This window comes from Chenopodium album, chromosome 13 (genome assembly GCF_948465745.1).
Source record: "Chenopodium album chromosome 13, dcCheAlbu1.1, whole genome shotgun sequence".
NCBI lineage: Eukaryota > Viridiplantae > Streptophyta > Magnoliopsida > Caryophyllales > Amaranthaceae > Chenopodium > Chenopodium album.
In genome coordinates, this window is record NC_137846.1 from 50,374,338 (window position 1) to 50,392,890 (window position 18,553).

The following is an 18,553-nucleotide window of genomic DNA, read 5'->3' on the forward strand; positions in this document are numbered from 1 at the left end:
TAGTCTAAAATCTATTAGAATGGTTCCTATGAGGTCACACAATAAGGGTATTGGGTTAAACAAGTTAGAGGCCCATTAATGGGCCTCATGAGATTATGACAAACCATAAAGAGCGTTGGGTTAGAGTAGTTTGACTAGGATTAGGAGTTTGGGCTTGACATGGACTCTTATTTAGAGATATGATCTATAAATAAGATTCATGACTTAAATTGAAATAACAATTGACAAGTCAGTTAATTGTAACTCAAGCAACCAAGTCCCAAAACCCTAATTCTCTCTCTCTCACTCACGGCTCTCTCTCTCCTCCCCTCGTCCGTACGGCCGGCCACCCTTGGTGGCGCGTGTGGTGGTTCGTGGTTAGTTCGTTGTTCTCTCTTCTCCGTAGAAGGTCAATTGAAGGGTTCATTTACAACTAACTAGCAATAGTGGAGGTTTAATCTGTGCCCGTGGACCAAGTAGAGGAATCACGTTTGGGGTTCTTTGTCTCTCATTTGTTCTTGCTCGATTGCTAGTGGATTCACGCTTCAAAGGTATTATTAATTGTTCTTTATGTGTTATGCATTGATCTTGGTGTTTAGATGCTTATGAATACGATTCATGCAATTCCGCTTATAATATCTAAAGTCCTACAGTGGTATCAGTTAGCCCATGCATGTACATATATTGAATATTAATTCTTAATGTCCACAATTTTAATTCAATTAGGAGGAAAATAATTTAATTATGGGTCAATTATTATTTTAAATGTGATTTAACATATAGAATTATTAAAAGTTGTTTAATTTGCTCAAGAATTAGCCTAAAAGATCCGATTTTTTGCCCTAATATGTTCAAAAATTCAAACCCCCCCCCCCAAACCCTAATTCGAAATTTTCAAAACCCTAAACCCCAAATTGTGATTTTTGTGTTTTGGTTTTGATTTAATTCGAATCATATGTGATTTATGATTTTAATCTATTTGATTTCATGTTAAATTATGAATTTTTCATGATCAAATTATTTAATTTAAGAGTTAAATTGAATTGGGGATTAATTTCATGAAGAACCCTAATTTCAAGATTGAATATGATTTAGTTTTGAAATTAATTGGACCACATAAAAATAAATTTAATTTTAACAAAAGAATTGTTTTAATTTAAATTATAAATAAAAAAATTATTTTTGGTGTGCGGCTGCCGCTGCAGGTGGTTCGGAGGAAAGGGCGGGGTGGGCAGCAGACAACGGATCCGGTGGGGGTGGGGGTTAATTCCATAAAAGGAGGGAGGAGGAGGAAGGGGAAGGGAAAGAGGAGTGGGTGGTTGTTTTTTTTACATATATTAATTAAATCTAATTATTTAGTAATTTGGTGGGTTAGAGGTTAATTAAAAGAAATTAGAGTTTAATTAACTTAATTAGAGGGTAATTAGGAAAATAGGTTTTGTCTTGCAAAAAAATGAACGTGGTGATTTTTTTTAACCAGAAAGCTTTTAAAAGGTTATTTTTTACAAAATGCATGGTGCTTTTAAAAGGGTTTTTTTTTGACAATTTTTTTTTAATTATATTTTTAAGAAAATATATACCATACTTAAAAAATATATGTGTAATTTCTTTACTATATATTATTTTAAGAAAATATATTTTCCCTTAAAAGATATTTTAGTACGTGATATTCTTTATAAGATCTAATATTTATAAATTGAGTAGATTACTGCATGGGTACTATAAGCAAAGGATGTCATAGGAGCATCAGATAAAAGCTGAATAGAATCACTTTGCTCCCAAATTTTGATTACAAATTTACAGTGAAAAAGAGTATGTGTTATTGCTGACTTGTTTTTCTGAGACTATATTATCTTATTGCAGGTTCATACGAGTCACTTTGTTACCTCATCCACTCAGACAATTCCTCATCCAAACACGTGTATAGAGAATTGTTTGTTGATATCTATAACATTGATGTAGTTTTCTGATGTCTTTAGTACAATGTAGTATTTGGAAAGTATAGAAAGCATACACTAACTAATGTTGTGTTTATGATAGTATCTGCTGCTAATCTATGTTAAATTGAATTTTAACCATGCAAGTCTGTTTCTGATATTTGTTTCTCACGGTGTCATTGGCAGGGGAGGATTGGTAGGATGAATGATGGCAGCAGGCTGCTGATGTGAAGTGGATGTTTTGTATATAGTCATTCTCTGTGATTCTTCATTACTGTATGTGCTATGCACAAAGTAGTATACATGGGGATTCCTGTGAATTATGTGAAAGTACATGAGTAGACTTAGACTGCGAAATGTCCCCCTTTTTATTTCGAGAATTACTGTAAATACGAAGTAGAAGTTCTTATTTCTCACCAATTCCCAATGAAATACAAAGTATTACAGTGGTATTTCTTATGCATTAAAATGAATTTTATTTCATTATATATAAAGTAGATCAATGAGAATACGTGATTAAAATTTTTCTAAAAAAGCAAACAGGAAAATAGTAAGTGACATATAAAAGGAGTAACTAATGGACATTCTTTAAGATTAGGAGACCAAAGCTTTAATAATAATAGTATAAGTTTACCATCAAACATCTACAATATTCCATTATACAAACTCTATTTTTCCCCTATCATCAAGGCCAATCAAGGGTATGAATAAAAATGGATTACAAAGATACTCTTACCTAGATAATTAAATTAGTTAGAATATTTTTATATGCTAGGACATAGAATGACATAGAATAAATTCTTCAAAGTTAAAATTATAAAGGAAGTACCATAGATTAGATTACCAAGTGCATGAGCATAAACACCTCATTGGAGTATAGCATCTAGCAATACCTCATCCAATCATTTTCAGGGCAGCCATTGCCTTACATTAAGTGCGTAATGGATGCCAATCTACTCCTCTATTGATGAGTACACCTTGAATTGTACTGGTAATTATAAATTTAGACATACTTAAAACTATCAAAAAGATGTTACATACTACATAAATCTACTCCTCTAATATTATACTAAGCTAGTCATTCACCAAAAGAAGTTGGAGGCCAGGGTATAGTTTAAGTTGCTAAAAATTGTATCTATGGCTCAAAATCTGGCTTCTCTAGTTCTCCCTCCTCCATACCAGCCATGGTATCATACAAAGGCCGATTCAACGTCTCAGGCAAAAAAAATCCTAGCAAACCACCAACGATTCCACAAACCGAAAACACGATGAAGGGATATGTACTACCCATCACCACCACAAGAGGGGCTAAAATCGCCCCCATATGAGACGCTTGTGTAACACATCCTAGGGCAGCATTACGTACAACCGTGGGGAACAACTCTACAGTGTATATAAACAACAAATTATAAGTTCCTGCCATACCAAAAATCCCTAATATACCACTTATCATACGTATATTCTTCCATATTCCATAGCTCTTCATCAAACTCCCTAACAAGCAGAACACCCCACTAAACCACATTGTTCCTATCGTAAGTGGCTTCCTTCCGAACCTATCCAACATAATCGCGGTTAATGTGAAGGCAGGCATTTCAGCAACCGCGTTGAGAAGTACATTGAGGTAGAGGTTGGTGTCGAGATTGACCACATTTAGGCTAAGTCCATAGTACACAACCGCACAACAAAAATTGATCATAAAGGCCAAGTAAAGGCGTACCCTTGTGATGGGTGACTTAAGGACGTCTATTAAAGATCCCTTCATTGCCTCATTTTCTTCAAGAAATGAATCCTCTTTAAGAATTTCGACATCATTGTTCTTGTTAGCATTATCGTCTAAGGTAAGCTCTACGCCTTTTGGGATCAACCGGCCATTAGAATGTGCCATTTGACGCATGACTTCCATTGCTTCCTTGGTTTTACCTCGTACAAGGTACCACCTAGGAGACTCCGAGAGGAAAGGGATAACGATTGTGATGAACACAATGGAAGGTACTGAGGATGCAACATAGAGGGATCGCCATGATGGGAACATGTAGGCAACTCCGGAGAGGAGAGCAATACCGGTTGAGAAGAAATAGAAGGTGGACATACCGGCAACACCACGTTTACTTGGTCCTATAGGCTCGGTGGCTAGGACAAATGCACACATGCCCACCCCGCCGGTGCTAAGACCACTCAAGAACCGGAGGAGGGTGTAGACGACGTAATTTGGAGAGAGCGCGGTCAGACAACCGAGGATCCCGTTAAATAGGCATATTATGGTTAGTGAGCCTTTTCTTCCTAGAGATGAATCCGATAGATGACCAAAGACTCCTGCTCCTGTAGATTAATCAAAATTGCAATTAGCTAAAAATCCTAGAATTAGAAGAGTACTTCATAATATAAGATTGAACATGCACGCCACTATGTAACAAATTAAGTAGTTTGTCTAACACATGGTACGAGTAACATGTTATTAATTAGTAGTTCAATTTACACTATTAACGTTACATTTATTTAACGTGTTAATTTCGGACTCCAGTATTAACACAAACGAGGCTGGTATGTAGCCACTAGCTAGTTTCCAAACCCAAAGCCACTTAAGTGAAGAGTTAACAAGCAGACAAAAGAAGGCCAACAAATTAAAGGAAGCACAAACCAACAATTGGTAATCAATCAATGGTACGAAGTAACAGCCTAACAAGTTAATTAGCATGTGATGGACCGCTTATTGAACAAGGAAAACTATAAGCCACTTGGATTGGCCTCTAACTTATACTAGTACGTATTTTATAAAATAATTTACAAGCTTACAATTTATAAATGTAGTTTCAATTCACGACAATCAAACTTTAGATCTAGCTAACTTAAACCTTATTCGGCTAGCCTTATCGAAATTGTCTGATCTAGATCCAATCAACAAAGACAACAACATTCTAATTTATATTGAACCAATCCAAAAATTTCATACATATCTTAATTGAATATGTCTTGACTTGTTTAATAGATCGATCTAACTTAAACTTAAACATAACCCATAGCAAATGAATATAATTCGAGCCTAATGTATTTGTCACTTCTCTTCATAGTCTCATATATTTTTGAAGGAACATTAATTTACTCAGAAGACGAATAGTATGAGTGATGCCAAATGATCAAAACCTACCAACTAGACTAAATTAAACCCAACACAAGTGAATTTTTTCCTAAAAAAAACAATTGAGTCAATAATGTTGGCAATGTATGGAATAATCTTGATTCGAATATACTTTTGTACTCCATGTTGTTTAGGATAAGGTGTTATTTAAGGTATAGTACATTAGTACAAGACACGAGTCATGCAATTGGTACAACTTGTGACCACCTTAATAAATACAAATTCCTACTACTAGCAGGAGTGGCTAGCTAGATGCAGTTAAAAATAATAAACCACTAGCAGGCAGCCGTAATCGTTCAAAACCTCCAAATCTTGTGATTATTACAAAAAATAACCAAATGATTCGTCATTTAAATCAATTAAAAAAAATGCCAAAATAAGACTCAAAAAAGAGCATCTGTTAGAGATATCATATCTCTAACAACATCACTTCAAGTGACAAACAAGTAGAGATCAAATCATCCAAAATTTAGCCCTTAATTCGAATAAATCTACTATGTAATATCACTTAAAAAAAATAAAAAACGAAAAAACAAAAAGAATTAAGACCCTAAGACCAATATCTATCTCTTTATGACTGAAGAGTGAAGACGTTCATTTCGTCACACCCATCAATATAACAAATTAGCGTACATTGACGTGTGTTTTTTACAACCAATCCACCATAACTCAACTAGTTTGCTACTTATCTAATTCTCGTCATCTAGAAAATTTAGAATCACTTCGTTTCATGTCAATCCCTACATTTTCTCTCTTTTTTATTATTGATTTTAGAATTATTGTTACATTTTCTAAAACAAAACAAAAAATAAAGAAAACCTTGTATTATTTTCTTATTCCTCTCTATCATTTATCTAAGTTGCACAACTTTATATCACTTTAACTTACATTATACATAGTACTAATTTTTGTATAGTTTTTACTGTCATACATTGAACCACTTATAATCTCATAGATTGTCTGTTTGCCTCTTTGGTCTTCACGCAATTATTAAAATTACACGTGTCCACCAAATTGCAATTTTTTTTTTTTTTTTTTTTTGCAATGAACTTGAAACACACGGGATAATACATATACGGGTAATAAAATGAGAAGTTGACATATGTCATAATTCCAATTAGCAAGACTATCATTATAGCTTATCTAAAAGAACATGTCTTTTTGTAAAACGTGCATCATGTGGATCTATCTTCTGACATTGTTAATTTATCACCAAACTCAAACAATAGATGTCTAGACAATGCCATACATTATGATAGTGTAATTTTGTGGAAGAAAATATGCATTTTATAGTTAAGCACTCAAAAAACCTAACACGTTAAATTATCATGAGCTACAAAAACATTTTCACTCGGTCCCATAGTTTTGAACGTGTTGAAGTTGACTTCATAGAATTAGCAAGCACAACAAAGTGTTCATGCCAACATGTCCAACTTGCAAAACAATGGAATTATAAGGTACAAAGGAATATGCTTAAGTTTAATTGGTAGCATCTTTATAACTTTGGATGATTACTTATTCATATGTAAAAAGACATCCAAACTAAGCATACTTTTTCCTTTAAAAAACAAAACATACTAATGGAATATTCTAGGTTAGGGGCTAGAAGAGTAAAGAGTGAAACAGTTTTGACCAGTAATATTTGTAATTGTAGTACTTGTGATGGTTGTGTGCAATGGGATAAAACATCGTGTGAGATGAAACTTCAAACGGAATTTAGAGTGCAAATAATTTATGGTGGCTCAAACAAACAAAATGTTATTTCACGGATTAATTAATTTAATTACTAAATAAGTCAATTTGACATTTGCTTTAATTAATTTAACCTAACCCACTCTACTTGTAGCATTGATTCATTCCGGAAAGACCTATTAAAACAAGGATTAAGCTATTAAAGTATACATTAGCACATGGGTTGTACATAATTTACAAATTGATTATAAAAGGCCGTGGTGAGGTCGATCACAAGAAGAGTGCAAACAATAAGCCTTCTAAATTTTCGATTAGGACTAAAATCTACCTTAATTAAATTTATTAGCTAGATTCTGCTAGGCAAAAACAACAAGATCATTAATCAAATCATATTCTCTTATACAAATTAATGTTCGATAATATAATTTATTTATAATTTATATATGTAGTTTTGTGAACAGCAATTAACAATTAATATTTAATTTATATCACCCTAGGACCAACAATTACTTAAAAAACCTTATTCTGTTTTGGTAACCCTCAAAATAAGCAATACACAAACATTCTAATGTGATATGACACAATTATGAGTATTTGATAGTGCTTATTTCTGATTTCTGATCTTAAGTATTCCCTAAGTTTCAATTCTAATATATTTGAATTGTACTTAAATTAAATAACATGTTAATATAATATGTTATACTTGTTCTGTTGTTCGCAGTTCGCACCATGATTTAAAAACTTATTAATTAGGATTTCAAGAAATTAAATAAACTAATTAACAGTAATAACATGAATTATTTCATAATGGTTCTTAAAATTACTCCTACTATTTTGATGAGATCTAGTCAAGTAGTCAGGTGCATTTGAATAGCCGTTTCCAATTAACATCTTTAACGATCATCAATAATACATATGCACCATTACTAAAAATTTGTTAAGAAAAAAATTACATCCTTGAAATTCATATATGAAACGAATTCTACAAAATCAAATATCTTTTTAAAACTTTAACGTCAAAAAACAGCTATAATCATGTAATTTTGACTAAGCAAATATAACAAGTCGGCAGAATCTAGAAAAAACAGAAGTAACAATAATTTAAAGAAAGAATCAAGTACTCTAGAAAATCTATCACTATAAGCGTTGCAATTATTTAGAAACGGATTGATTTTATCGCCAAATATTTAAATTTGATATCAAAATAAGATAGAACTAAAACAACGAAAGATAAGGAGAATAACATGATGTGTACCTATCATGCAGCCGAAGAAGAACAAAGATTGCACCAATCCAACCTTATACTTCTCACCACACACCAACCCCCACTCGGCCACCGTGGAGCTACCGGGCCCATCGACCCAATCCCACGAGCCCGATGGCAGCCCACAAACCTGGGCCTGGACCGGGCTGCAGCCCGGCCCGGTGCACCACCACCGCGGCTCGCGGTCAGCGAAAATCATAACCATTGTATGAAAGGCCTCTAATGCCCAAGCTAAACTCGTTAGAACGAAATGTCTTAGCTGCCACCTTCCGAACTCGCCGCAATACTTGAGAAGCATCTCGTCAATGGTGAGCTTCTCTGGGACGTTGGATTTCCCATTGGCCGGGAGAAGCAACGGCTGTTGGAGATCCCCGAGTACCTCGGGGGTTTGAGAAGGCATTGTTGAATTATATGGGGTTTTTTATGGGGTTATGTTTTGTGAATATTTCGTACTTATTTATAGAGCCTTTGTCTCAAATTTGTACTGAGTTTAGGAAAACAGAAAATCTGATTTATGTATTTTATTTTTAATTAATTAATTAATTAATTAATTAATTAATAATAATAATAATAATAATAATAATTTGGAAAAGGGATGTGTCACGTGATAACGGGGTATGCTGTGAGCTGACTGGGTGTCCCTCAATAATCGTAGGAAGATCGTGATTTTAAAGATGATCCTAGAGTCCTATACTCTTTTGATTTTATTCTAAGTTTTTAATTGATAATTTATTAATTTTATTTAAATTCTTTATTAATTCCAATGAAAATAATATCTTGTTTGATTTGTGTAATTTAACTCACAATTAGCTTCGAATTATAAGTACTCTAAAATATCTATGCTTAAATATTGAGTTTAAAATTGTGCCAAGAGTGAAACATTGTTATCATATAAAAACATAGGGAGTAGTTTAATTGGTTTTTTTTTTTTTCCTTATTTGAAGCAAAATATGCTATAGGATAGTTTTATTTCTAAACGAATAGAATTATTGTCAATCCGATGGATTTAATTCATTTAAATGTGGTTTATTTGGAGTTCATAATAAGTGTTTGAGGGCAATAATACAATATGTTTAGGCTGAAGTTGAGATTCATAGTACTTAGTATTCAATATCAATAATAGGTGGATGTAATAAATGATTTTATTTGAATTTTTTTCCCTAATTTTGTGGATCTATTAGGATATGTGTACAATGTTTTGCTCTCTTTCCTTTTATACCACATTGAATTTATTGATTCAATCTTACCAATTTTGTGAAGGCTTGTGAACTAAAATTATTTCCCTTTAGGCCCAATATTTCATTTAACGTAGGCCCTTTCATTTAAAATAGTTTATATAAAGGTTGATAAATTTCAATAAGTTCACTTTAAGAAAAATAAGCTCGGATATTACCTAAATTCAACTTAAATTACAAATTTAAATAAGTTACAATAAGTTCACATAAATACGGAGTACAAATTAGTTAAGTAAATCGTGCCCTTAGGTCTTTGATATTTGCTTAGGTTTTTGATTGAGTTAGGGACTAAAAGAACATAACCTTACACGAAAATCGGTAAATGATCATGTCCTATTTTGACAAGACTCCTGTTTTGTTGTTTGCTTCATGTTGGTTACAATTCCATCGTATGACACGAGCAAGGCACAATAGATCCATTTTGCTTCTGCAAGCACTTACATAGTTACATAACACTATTATTGTATTTGCCTTTTCCCCAAAAAAAATGTGACACTAAAACCTACTAGAGTCATCAATGATCTATTTGTTATTTGTTACAAATACTTTTTGGGCTCGAGAATCCAATTTTCATGTGGGATTTCGTCTAAAACAGTAGTTACAATTCTTACAGATCATAGCTTATTTTCTAAAATGCGACAACTTTTTTTAAACATTCAAAAATAGTATACGGACTTATTCCAAACGGAGCATTACTTTTCATAGCGCTCTCCGCTATGCAGGATTTCAAGGGTAGACTTTAGAAAGCTTCGGATGGCAGTTGCATTCATGTAAATGGAGCTTTATTTCATATGTCAGAAGTTACTAAAAAAAAAAACTTCTGTATGTGAAAAAGTAACTGAAATATAAAAAAGCAGGGATTAAAATAAACTGTAGCCTATTATAGTATTATACAACAAACTATTAACTCACATATGTTAGTCCTAAACATTAATACCCTGCATCACACTGTAAATACAATATTGAACATCTCTACATAAAACAACAATGGTGAGAAGTTCATACTATCTCATACAGAAATTCGTCGTCATTGCTAAGCAAAAAGAATTCTAGAGAATAAAGAATAAATTTCATCAGTTACTTTTAACTTCTGTCTCTTGATTCTGTGTTTCTTCCTATCTGTATGATCAATGCCAAGCTGAAGCCGAGATCAACATCCTGTCTTTCCAACCTAATAGCATAGCGCCGTCTTTCTCAACCAATGTATAGTGTTCTGAGTAACACCGAAGTAGTCCTCTTATCACGGAGTTTACGTATGAGCTCAAGGGGTATTGCTGGAACCCGGCCATAGTAAATCTGGACTTCCATTTCCCAAAAAGCTCATGACGCTCTACTCTTTCCTTTCCCTCACAAGCGATGACATTGACAATGTCCTTGGCCAAGCAGTGTTGTTCCACGCTGATTCGTTCCTTTCTATCTCGAGGCATAGTCACATCAATGGACTCGAACATTGCTGAGTAGTAATTAAGTGCTTCTGTGAACCTTGTCAGGAAAGGTGTAGTATTGGTATTCGACTCTTGCTCGACTAAAGTGGTTACCTTAGGAGCTAGTGATTTCACCATTCTTAGGAGACCATCCCTCGGGTTGTTCACATCAACACTCTCGTCAGGTGTGTGGTGGAGTTGTAAAGGGAAATTCACTGCTAAAGCTTCTCCAGGCCTCACGTCGAGCATTTCCCTTGTGACATCAGGAAGAAAAACTGGTACAGCATGAAACTCAACTGGTATATTATACTTTTCGGAGAGAGCTGCTAAACGTTTCCCCACTGCCTCCAAGCTAGCACCTCGAGCATACTGAGAAACGGGATCATCAATGCCTGTAATTCGCACATACGGTGCCCCACCAGGTCTTGCAGCAAGAGCTTGCAAGAGAGTCAACCATTGGGTTCCTTGAGCTATCTGGAAATCTACGATATGTATGCGATTTTCATTCCTGCATGCTTCCGCTATAGCTCCATTGGCAGCCATGTAGCCGAACTTCAAGTAAGGACACATTTCATAAAGGATGTGCATGTAAGAAAGCAGATCCTTTCCAAGAGGCTCTTTACATCTAAGAGCCTGGTAAATATTGTTTCCTGATGATTGCCTCCTTGCTACTAGCCCTTCAATCATATAAGCACCAAGGCGTTGTATAGGTTGTCCTGAGATCGAGACCTCTCCCCTTGCTTGTTCAACTAATTTTTCAAAATCGTCTATTCTGTTTTCTGATAATGCCCTTGCACATTCAATTAGCAACTCTTTTAGATTGCCAGATGGAATTTTAAGTTGCTGGATTTCTTCTTCAACAGCCTTGTGGCGCTTCTCACTCTGACCTCCTTCCTCTGATCTTCTTTCCCCAGAAGCAGATGATGACTGAGCTTGAGCCCCAAGTGAACCCTGTGGCTCCCGGTTCCAGGACCCCAATCTCTGACTTGGGATTTGGGGTTGTCGGCTTCCTCCTCCGACTGCTTCATCACCCATAAGAACAGTCTCTAGCTCCTGTAAGGCATGTCTGATTTTCACTTCATAATCTGTTTTATGAGAGAACAAAGTCCCGCTAGAAGTCCGTAGAACAGCAGTCTGATGGGAATCTTCTGAAGGACTTGAGTTCAACCTTTGACAGTAACTGGTAGTTTCAAGGGATGAATTACAAGAAGGGCTTTTTCCTGAGAGACTCTCACTCGAGCTGTGTTGCTCTCGGCTATCACTCAATGTAGTGACAGTATCACAATCGAAGTGGGGGGAGAATGGTGAACTTGGAGAGTTTCTAAAACTAAACTTCAGCGGTCCAATTATTCTGTTTGGAATTGGTGAAGAAGTATGCTGAGAAGATATATAGGACGAATCAGCACCAGTAACATTGTATCCCACAATCTTGTGTGAGTCCATGCTATAGCATAAGCTATAGCCCTTGTTTATATTACCAGTTAATATTGATATCCTGTGGTAAAATATTTTCCTGCAAGCTCCAATACCGATCTGTAACTACAAGGCATTACAGTTGGTAAGCAATGCAAACACCCAAACTGAGAACTCATAAACTGAACATTCAACAAAGAAATAATAGACTGTATTATAGAAAATGTCAAGCTTTCTGATGAAACAAACAGGTTAATTTTGCAAAATAACTTCAACAAATACAGTAGTTATGCGAAATTGTGAATAAGGAAAAGGACAAGACAAATCAAGCTAACACCAATTACGGTTCACATACTAACTCATTATTCATACTCAGTACAATTGTATAAAAGAAGAGAAAGGAGGATAGGTATGGAATACATGCAAAACCTTTACAACTATAATTTTCTCTCCACAAATGCACAGAAGCAAAACCACAACATCGGCGTGAACTTGGTGTGTTAAATTACAAGCAAGAGAATCTTATTGATATCTTAGTCAGCTACACTTCAGATTTATTGACGAATTGACGCTTTATGCAGTTACACTTGAGATTCATTCACTTAAATTTATTAAAACATCAGAAATAAAATCTTTAAAGAAAATTTAATACAGCTGCCTAATAACCACAGACGTACAAAAGCAAGAAACTGCAACAAAAGAAACTCACAGAATTCTAACCGAACAACTGCTTCTTTTAAGGCAGGTCTAAGGCCAAGTAGAAAGCATAAGAAAGCATCAATTGCTCTCCTAAACAAGGATATGAGTTATTCTCTTCATTACCATCCAATAAGTCCCTACACTCCATAGTTCATACCTTGACATAGACGGGAAACTCATGAAAAGACTAGGTCGATGGTCTTACTTTATGTTTTAGACCTTAACCTCTCCCGATACATTTATGATAGAAAGAAGAAAAGAGGATAGGTTGGCTAGCTAACTTCTACGGAGTACATAACATTATAACTATCCTCACCAACGGTTATGCTGTAATGGACTATTTGTTGAGGGGAAAACAGCGAGAATCATTCTTGAACTATCACCATTCCTACTAAGATCTCTCTTTGAAACTTAACAGATATGATTAACATAACTTGAACATTTCCACTTTTTCCATTAATTGATACCAACTATGAATCATTTGATTCATTTCTTACCTTTTATAAAGAAAAAAAAAAATGATTCATTTCTTACCACTCATGAAAGAACATCATGCTTTTTTTCCCTTTCCCTCCTTAACTTCTCTTTTCCGATCATCCCTCTTTTCGCCCCGAACCACCAAAGACAAGGAAGCTCTCATCTCATTTACAACAACTAACAATTTACAAATCAATAACTAATTTTATTAATCCTCATTTTTTCAGTCTAACCAAACGCACCCACCCACCCACCCTCCAAAACCAAAAGATGTATGAACACATTTCATCCATTTGAATAATAACCTTTTTAAAATCAAATGTTAGACTAATTGTTTATCCAACTTTTAGCATAAAAAATTCAATTAACTCTTCCTTTAAACAAGAAGCCAAGGGATTGTATCCCAAAACACATACCAAGAATAACACATTCACAAACTCCCTTTGTTTTGTCGAATCTAGCTGTCACATTACTAGTTCAAATTACACTGTTTTATTGTCACATACTCGCATTACCCGTGGGATTACATTATTAACGTGACTATTAATTCCGGATATAGAAAATAAATTAATACCCACAAGTGTAAATATCACACAACAAACTTTTTTGGTAAAATTTGATTCCTTAACCCCTGTTTCAATTAATAAAAAAAAATACCTTTATTCACAGAAGATGTTCTGTTCGAAAAATTAAGCTCAATTAAAATCAAAAAAATTCTATCTTTACAAGAAATTCCCATGCAATTAACAAAATAAACAACACCCAGATTACAAAATTAAACAAAAATACAGGTTATACAATCTTGGTCAGAAAAATTAAACTAACATGAACAATTCAAATAGCATTATTAAACTATAAAAACTAAATTAGAAAGATTAAATTAAAGAAAAGTAGTACCTGAGATTGGAGGAATACAAGGGTCAAATAATGATGTTGAAAGAATTTGACTAAGAATAAAATTAAATAAAAAGTTTGAAAGATTGGTTGGGAAATGAAGAAGATTCAAAATGTGAAGAAATGGAAGAATAAGGATATTTATATGAGGAGGAAAGGTAGGAAATATGTGACCGCCGACCACACGTTGGAGTTTCAAGTTTGAAGTTTTGAAGTTTGAAGTGTTGTTGGGAGTTTAAGACTACACTAGATATATCCAAGCACCTTCCTTTCTTTTTCCTTTTTTTATTTAAATAAATACTTACAAAAATATAAATTATAGTAGTAAAACAAATGGAAGTGTTTGTGTATCACGCGCCTTAGTTGGGTCGGGATGATGCTTTTTTATGGGTTGTACAAGTGGTAATTTGGGTGAGTAAGGGGTTATTTTAATTTTTAAGGGTCATTTCAATGTCAATATTTCTTTTTTTACTTTAATAAGTTGAAGTTGATTCCTTGGAGAAATTAGGTACTTCAATCTGTTCATAGTACGGCTGATAGCTATTGTGTTGATTTTGAGTTGGTGAATAGGTCGTTTTAATTACATTTAGTTGAATGGGGATTGATTTTGTTCGAGTTGAATTGGTGATGTGTTAATTTTTTAGTCACATTATATAAATCACATTAAGTTGTGAAGATATTGAAGTAATTTAATAAATCCGACAATCCTTTTCCAACATGGCTAATAGCTATCAAAGATTTTTAAAAATGTTGTTTAGGTTGCAATCGAAACAGGTTAATTAGAAAGTATGGTATTAATGTATAAATTGGGATCTAATTAAGTCTAGTTCAAAAAATATTCACAATACTACTTTGGAAAAATAAGGATTATACGACTCCCAACTAAAATAAGCTTTATTGAAACAAAGTTTATACTCCGTAAATAGTTTTAGAGTAAAAATGTGTTGTTTAAATATCTAAGGGGGTTGTTATTTGTCGCTCCCATTTTACCGGGTAACGCTCCCCTTTTTTCTTGAAATTCCAATTTTACCCCTAATATATAAATACGGTTTTTCCTTCCCGACCAACATTTCTCACTTCTTTACTTCTCTCTCTAACTCTCTTACTCTCAAACTCTCAAACTCTCTTACTCTCTAACTCTCTAAAACAATTTTTTTTAAAAAAAAAAAAATTCCAAAATTGTTCTTCAATTTTTAAAAAAACAACAATCATCATAAACACAAAAGAAAATGGGTGATTCGAGGCGGATTAGGCTGAGATTCGGAGGGAGGACCTTCGGCGGCGCTGGTGGCAGGGGCGTAGGCGGCGGCGGCGGCGGCGATGGTGGAGACGAGGTATTTGTTTTTTTTTTTTTATTTTCGGATCCAGGAACTTCCGCCCAAAAATTCCGGAAGTTCCATGGAGGATCCGCCTGGAATTTCCGGATGTTCCATGGAGGATCCGGAAATTCCAGGCGGATCCTCCATGGAACTTCCGGAATTTTTGGGCGGAAGTTCCTTTTTTTTTTTTTTTTGGCCCGTTATTATTATTATTATTATTATTATTATTATTATTATTATTATTATTATTATTATTATTGTTGTTGTTGTTATTATTGTTATTATTGTTATTATTATTATTATCATTATTATTATTATTATAATTATTATTAGTGTTATTATTTTTAAAAATATGATTAGTATTATTATTAAACTAATTTGATATTAGGGTTTTCATGGTTATTGTTGTTGTTTAATTTTTTTTTTTTTTTTTTTTGTTGTTGTTGTTATAATAATATTATTATTAGTGTTATTAGTAGTACTATTATTAATATTTTTAATTATGATTAGTATTATAGTTGTTGATATTAGTGTTATTATTATTGTTATTATGGTTATTGTTGTTGTTAATTTGTATTTGTTGTTGTTGTTGTTGTTAGTTATTGTTGTTGTTAAGGTTATATTTGTTGTTGTTAATTTGTATTTGTTGTTGTTTTTGTTGTTGTTATTATTGTTGTTGTTATTATTGTGGTTATTATGGTTATTGTTATTACTAAAATCGGATTATTTTTTAATTTTATGTAGATCGAGGGTTCTGGTGCTCGACATGCAATATCACGACGTCTGAATGCGTCTGTTAGGAGACAGACATCTCGATCTTCACCGGTTCAGCCCGAGCAGCAGCAATACGGGTCTACTAGTGGTTGGTCGAGAGACCAACAGTCTGGTAGTAGTCGGCCCTTGTACTCTGCAAGTGGAGCACCCATATCTGACGAGGAAGACGAATGTTCGGGTAGTCATGCTGGTGACCGGGATGAAGAACAGGACCCTCAGGATTTCCATATGGTATATAGGGGTCAGTTTGGGAGATTTGTTGGTAGTGGGTCGAGTCAGCCTACTTCCAGCTCTGCAGAGGCATGGTTAGTGCAGGAACCGATGCCGGGTGGGCCTGAGGATGGGTCAGTTATCCCTAGTTTTGGCGGTCACGTGGCACGGTATATCTGGATGGAGCAGGAGCGTAGTGTTTTGCGCTGTTTGAGTAGGACAAAGTTATGTTCTGACTTGTGTACTTGGCGAGGCCGTCAATCTGTGGAGGCCATTGCGGAGATTGATGCTAGTTGGTTGTCTCACTTGCCCGGCCTGATGTTTAAGAGACTTGATTGGCCGTTGATTTCTGCTTTTGTTGAGAGGTGGCAGCCAGATACGAACACCTTTCACATGCCATTTAGGGAGATGACAGCTGTGATGTGGAACAGGTTTGTCCCTGGGGTATCTCAGAGTGTTGTTTTAGGTGCCCTACCCAGGCTTAGTGCTGCAGCTCCTTCGGTTGCGCCCGGTTACATGCAGTGGCTGTACAGGTTTTCTCACCCGCGGGTATCTCCAGGTCCAGGAGTTACAAGCAACCTGCCTGAGCGGACTAACACTGATTACGTAAGTATTAATGCTTAATATTATATTAACAATGACTTCTATTAATTTTTGTGTTATAATATGTTATTGTTTTATTTGCAGTGGATGGGTCGGTCCATGGAGATTCACTAAAGAGCACTAGCTGAGTATCCTGAAATGTCGAGTGAGACTCGAACAATGACTGAGCAACTTGTATTTGATTGGAAGTCAAAAATGGGACTTTAGATTATTTTGATTAGATGTTCTGTTAGTGATGGTTTTAATTATGTTATGAACTTATTTGTATTTTATTTTTAAAAATGTAATGTATAAACTGGACACTTATTTTATTTTATATTTGATGTTTTGTACAAATATCATGTTAGATTAAAAGCAAATACATATAAAATTAATTTCATAAATCTAATTTTCGTACAAATGTTCAAAGTTAGTGAATGTACATTACAAACTACCTAACTAATGCATCCCACATGTCCCTTATCAATTGATATGCTTGATCCCATCCGTTGACACTATCCTCGTGGTGTTCCGTCCACCAACCGGCGATCGGCGGGAGTGGTGAATCAGGTACAAGGTCAAGACGGATAAAATGTGATCCACCAACTGTAGCAATCACAAACTCTCGAGTCGGTGACCGAACCCCGTTGCGTGCCCTAAGCGGTAAGACTGTGATGCATGGGTAGTAGCAAGTTGGTACTAGGCCTACTCCGAGACAAATCACCCTTGCGTTGAACCACGTAGCAATAGGAAATAAATCTTGAGACACTTTGCCATTTATACGTGACAGTGGCAACTGTTTGTACATCTGACCAAATTTAGACCTTGATGCCTCCAAGTCATTACGAATTTGTATGATGCGATTACCGATGTGACTATGGACTCGGGCCCATACGGTATCCAAAGCACCTGCCAATGATTCTAATTAGTAAATTCAAATACAATTACAATTAATACAATTACAATTACGTAACAACGAGAACAACTAATAAAATAATACAACTAACATGTGGATGATTCTAATCAAGTTTTCACTGCTGAATGTTGGCTCTCAACTCTGCAGTTGGTGGTGTTACCAAAATGAAGAACCTGGTTCGTCCAAAATTTCACAAATTTCTCCTTATGACAAAGCCAAGTTCTCTGAACATACTGAATCACTTCCGGATATTTTCCCCACCTCACTTGCATGGCAGTTAGAGCACGATCATACTCCGCCTGTGTTGTTGCATTCACGATTTTGAACCATCTCCCAGCTCTAAAACTGACACCAACCTTCTTGTTTCCAAACATCTTCGTCACCTTCGCCTCCACATCTCTGTTGATGTGCCATAAACAGAGTAAATGTGACGTCCCTGGAAAGACTTCTCTCAAAGCCGCACATAGCCCAAGATCGCGGTCTGAAATAAATACAGATGGCTCTTTATCAAACCCAATCAACTCCCTTAATCTCTGCAACACCCACCGATAGCTAGCCGTGCACTCGTCGCGCATGAAAACATATCCAACTAGAAAATT

General features: G+C 34.9%; 2 protein-coding genes across 2 annotated transcripts; both read right to left on the bottom strand.

Annotated features, from left to right (window-relative positions):
- Nucleotides 1-3,038: 3,038 nt before the first annotated feature.
- Nucleotides 3,039-8,418, bottom strand: LOC145574901 (organic cation/carnitine transporter 4-like). The gene is made up of 2 exons (XM_081632782.1): nt 8,003-8,418; nt 3,039-4,238 (listed from the first exon to the last, which is right to left on the bottom strand). The coding sequence occupies exons 1-2, from the start codon at nt 8,409-8,411 to the stop codon at nt 3,052-3,054; spliced, it is 1,596 nt and encodes a 531-aa protein (XP_081488908.1). The 5' UTR covers nt 8,412-8,418; the 3' UTR covers nt 3,039-3,051.
- A 1,643-nt stretch (nt 8,419-10,061) lies between these two features.
- LOC145574900 (chitin-inducible gibberellin-responsive protein 1-like) lies at nt 10,062-14,371 on the bottom strand. The gene is made up of 2 exons (XM_081632781.1): nt 14,157-14,371; nt 10,062-12,209 (listed from the first exon to the last, which is right to left on the bottom strand). Exon 2 carries the CDS (start codon nt 12,111-12,113, stop codon nt 10,374-10,376), a length of 1,740 nt encoding a protein of 579 aa, XP_081488907.1. The 5' UTR covers nt 12,114-12,209; nt 14,157-14,371; the 3' UTR covers nt 10,062-10,373.
- Nucleotides 14,372-18,553: the final 4,182 nt, after the last annotated feature.

Bases quoted from the DNA above. Each gene is read 5' to 3' on its own strand.
- LOC145574901 (XM_081632782.1), bottom strand. From the start codon at position 8,411: ATGCCTTCTCAAACCCCCGAGGTACTCGGGGATCTCCAACAGCCGTTG. The intron at 4,239-8,002 runs GTACACATCATG...ATTAATCTACAG, and splicing joins CTTCTTCGGCTGCATGATAG to GAGCAGGAGTCTTTGGTCAT.
- LOC145574900 (XM_081632781.1), bottom strand. From the start codon at position 12,113: ATGGACTCACACAAGATTGTGGGATACAATGTTACTGGTGCTGATTCG.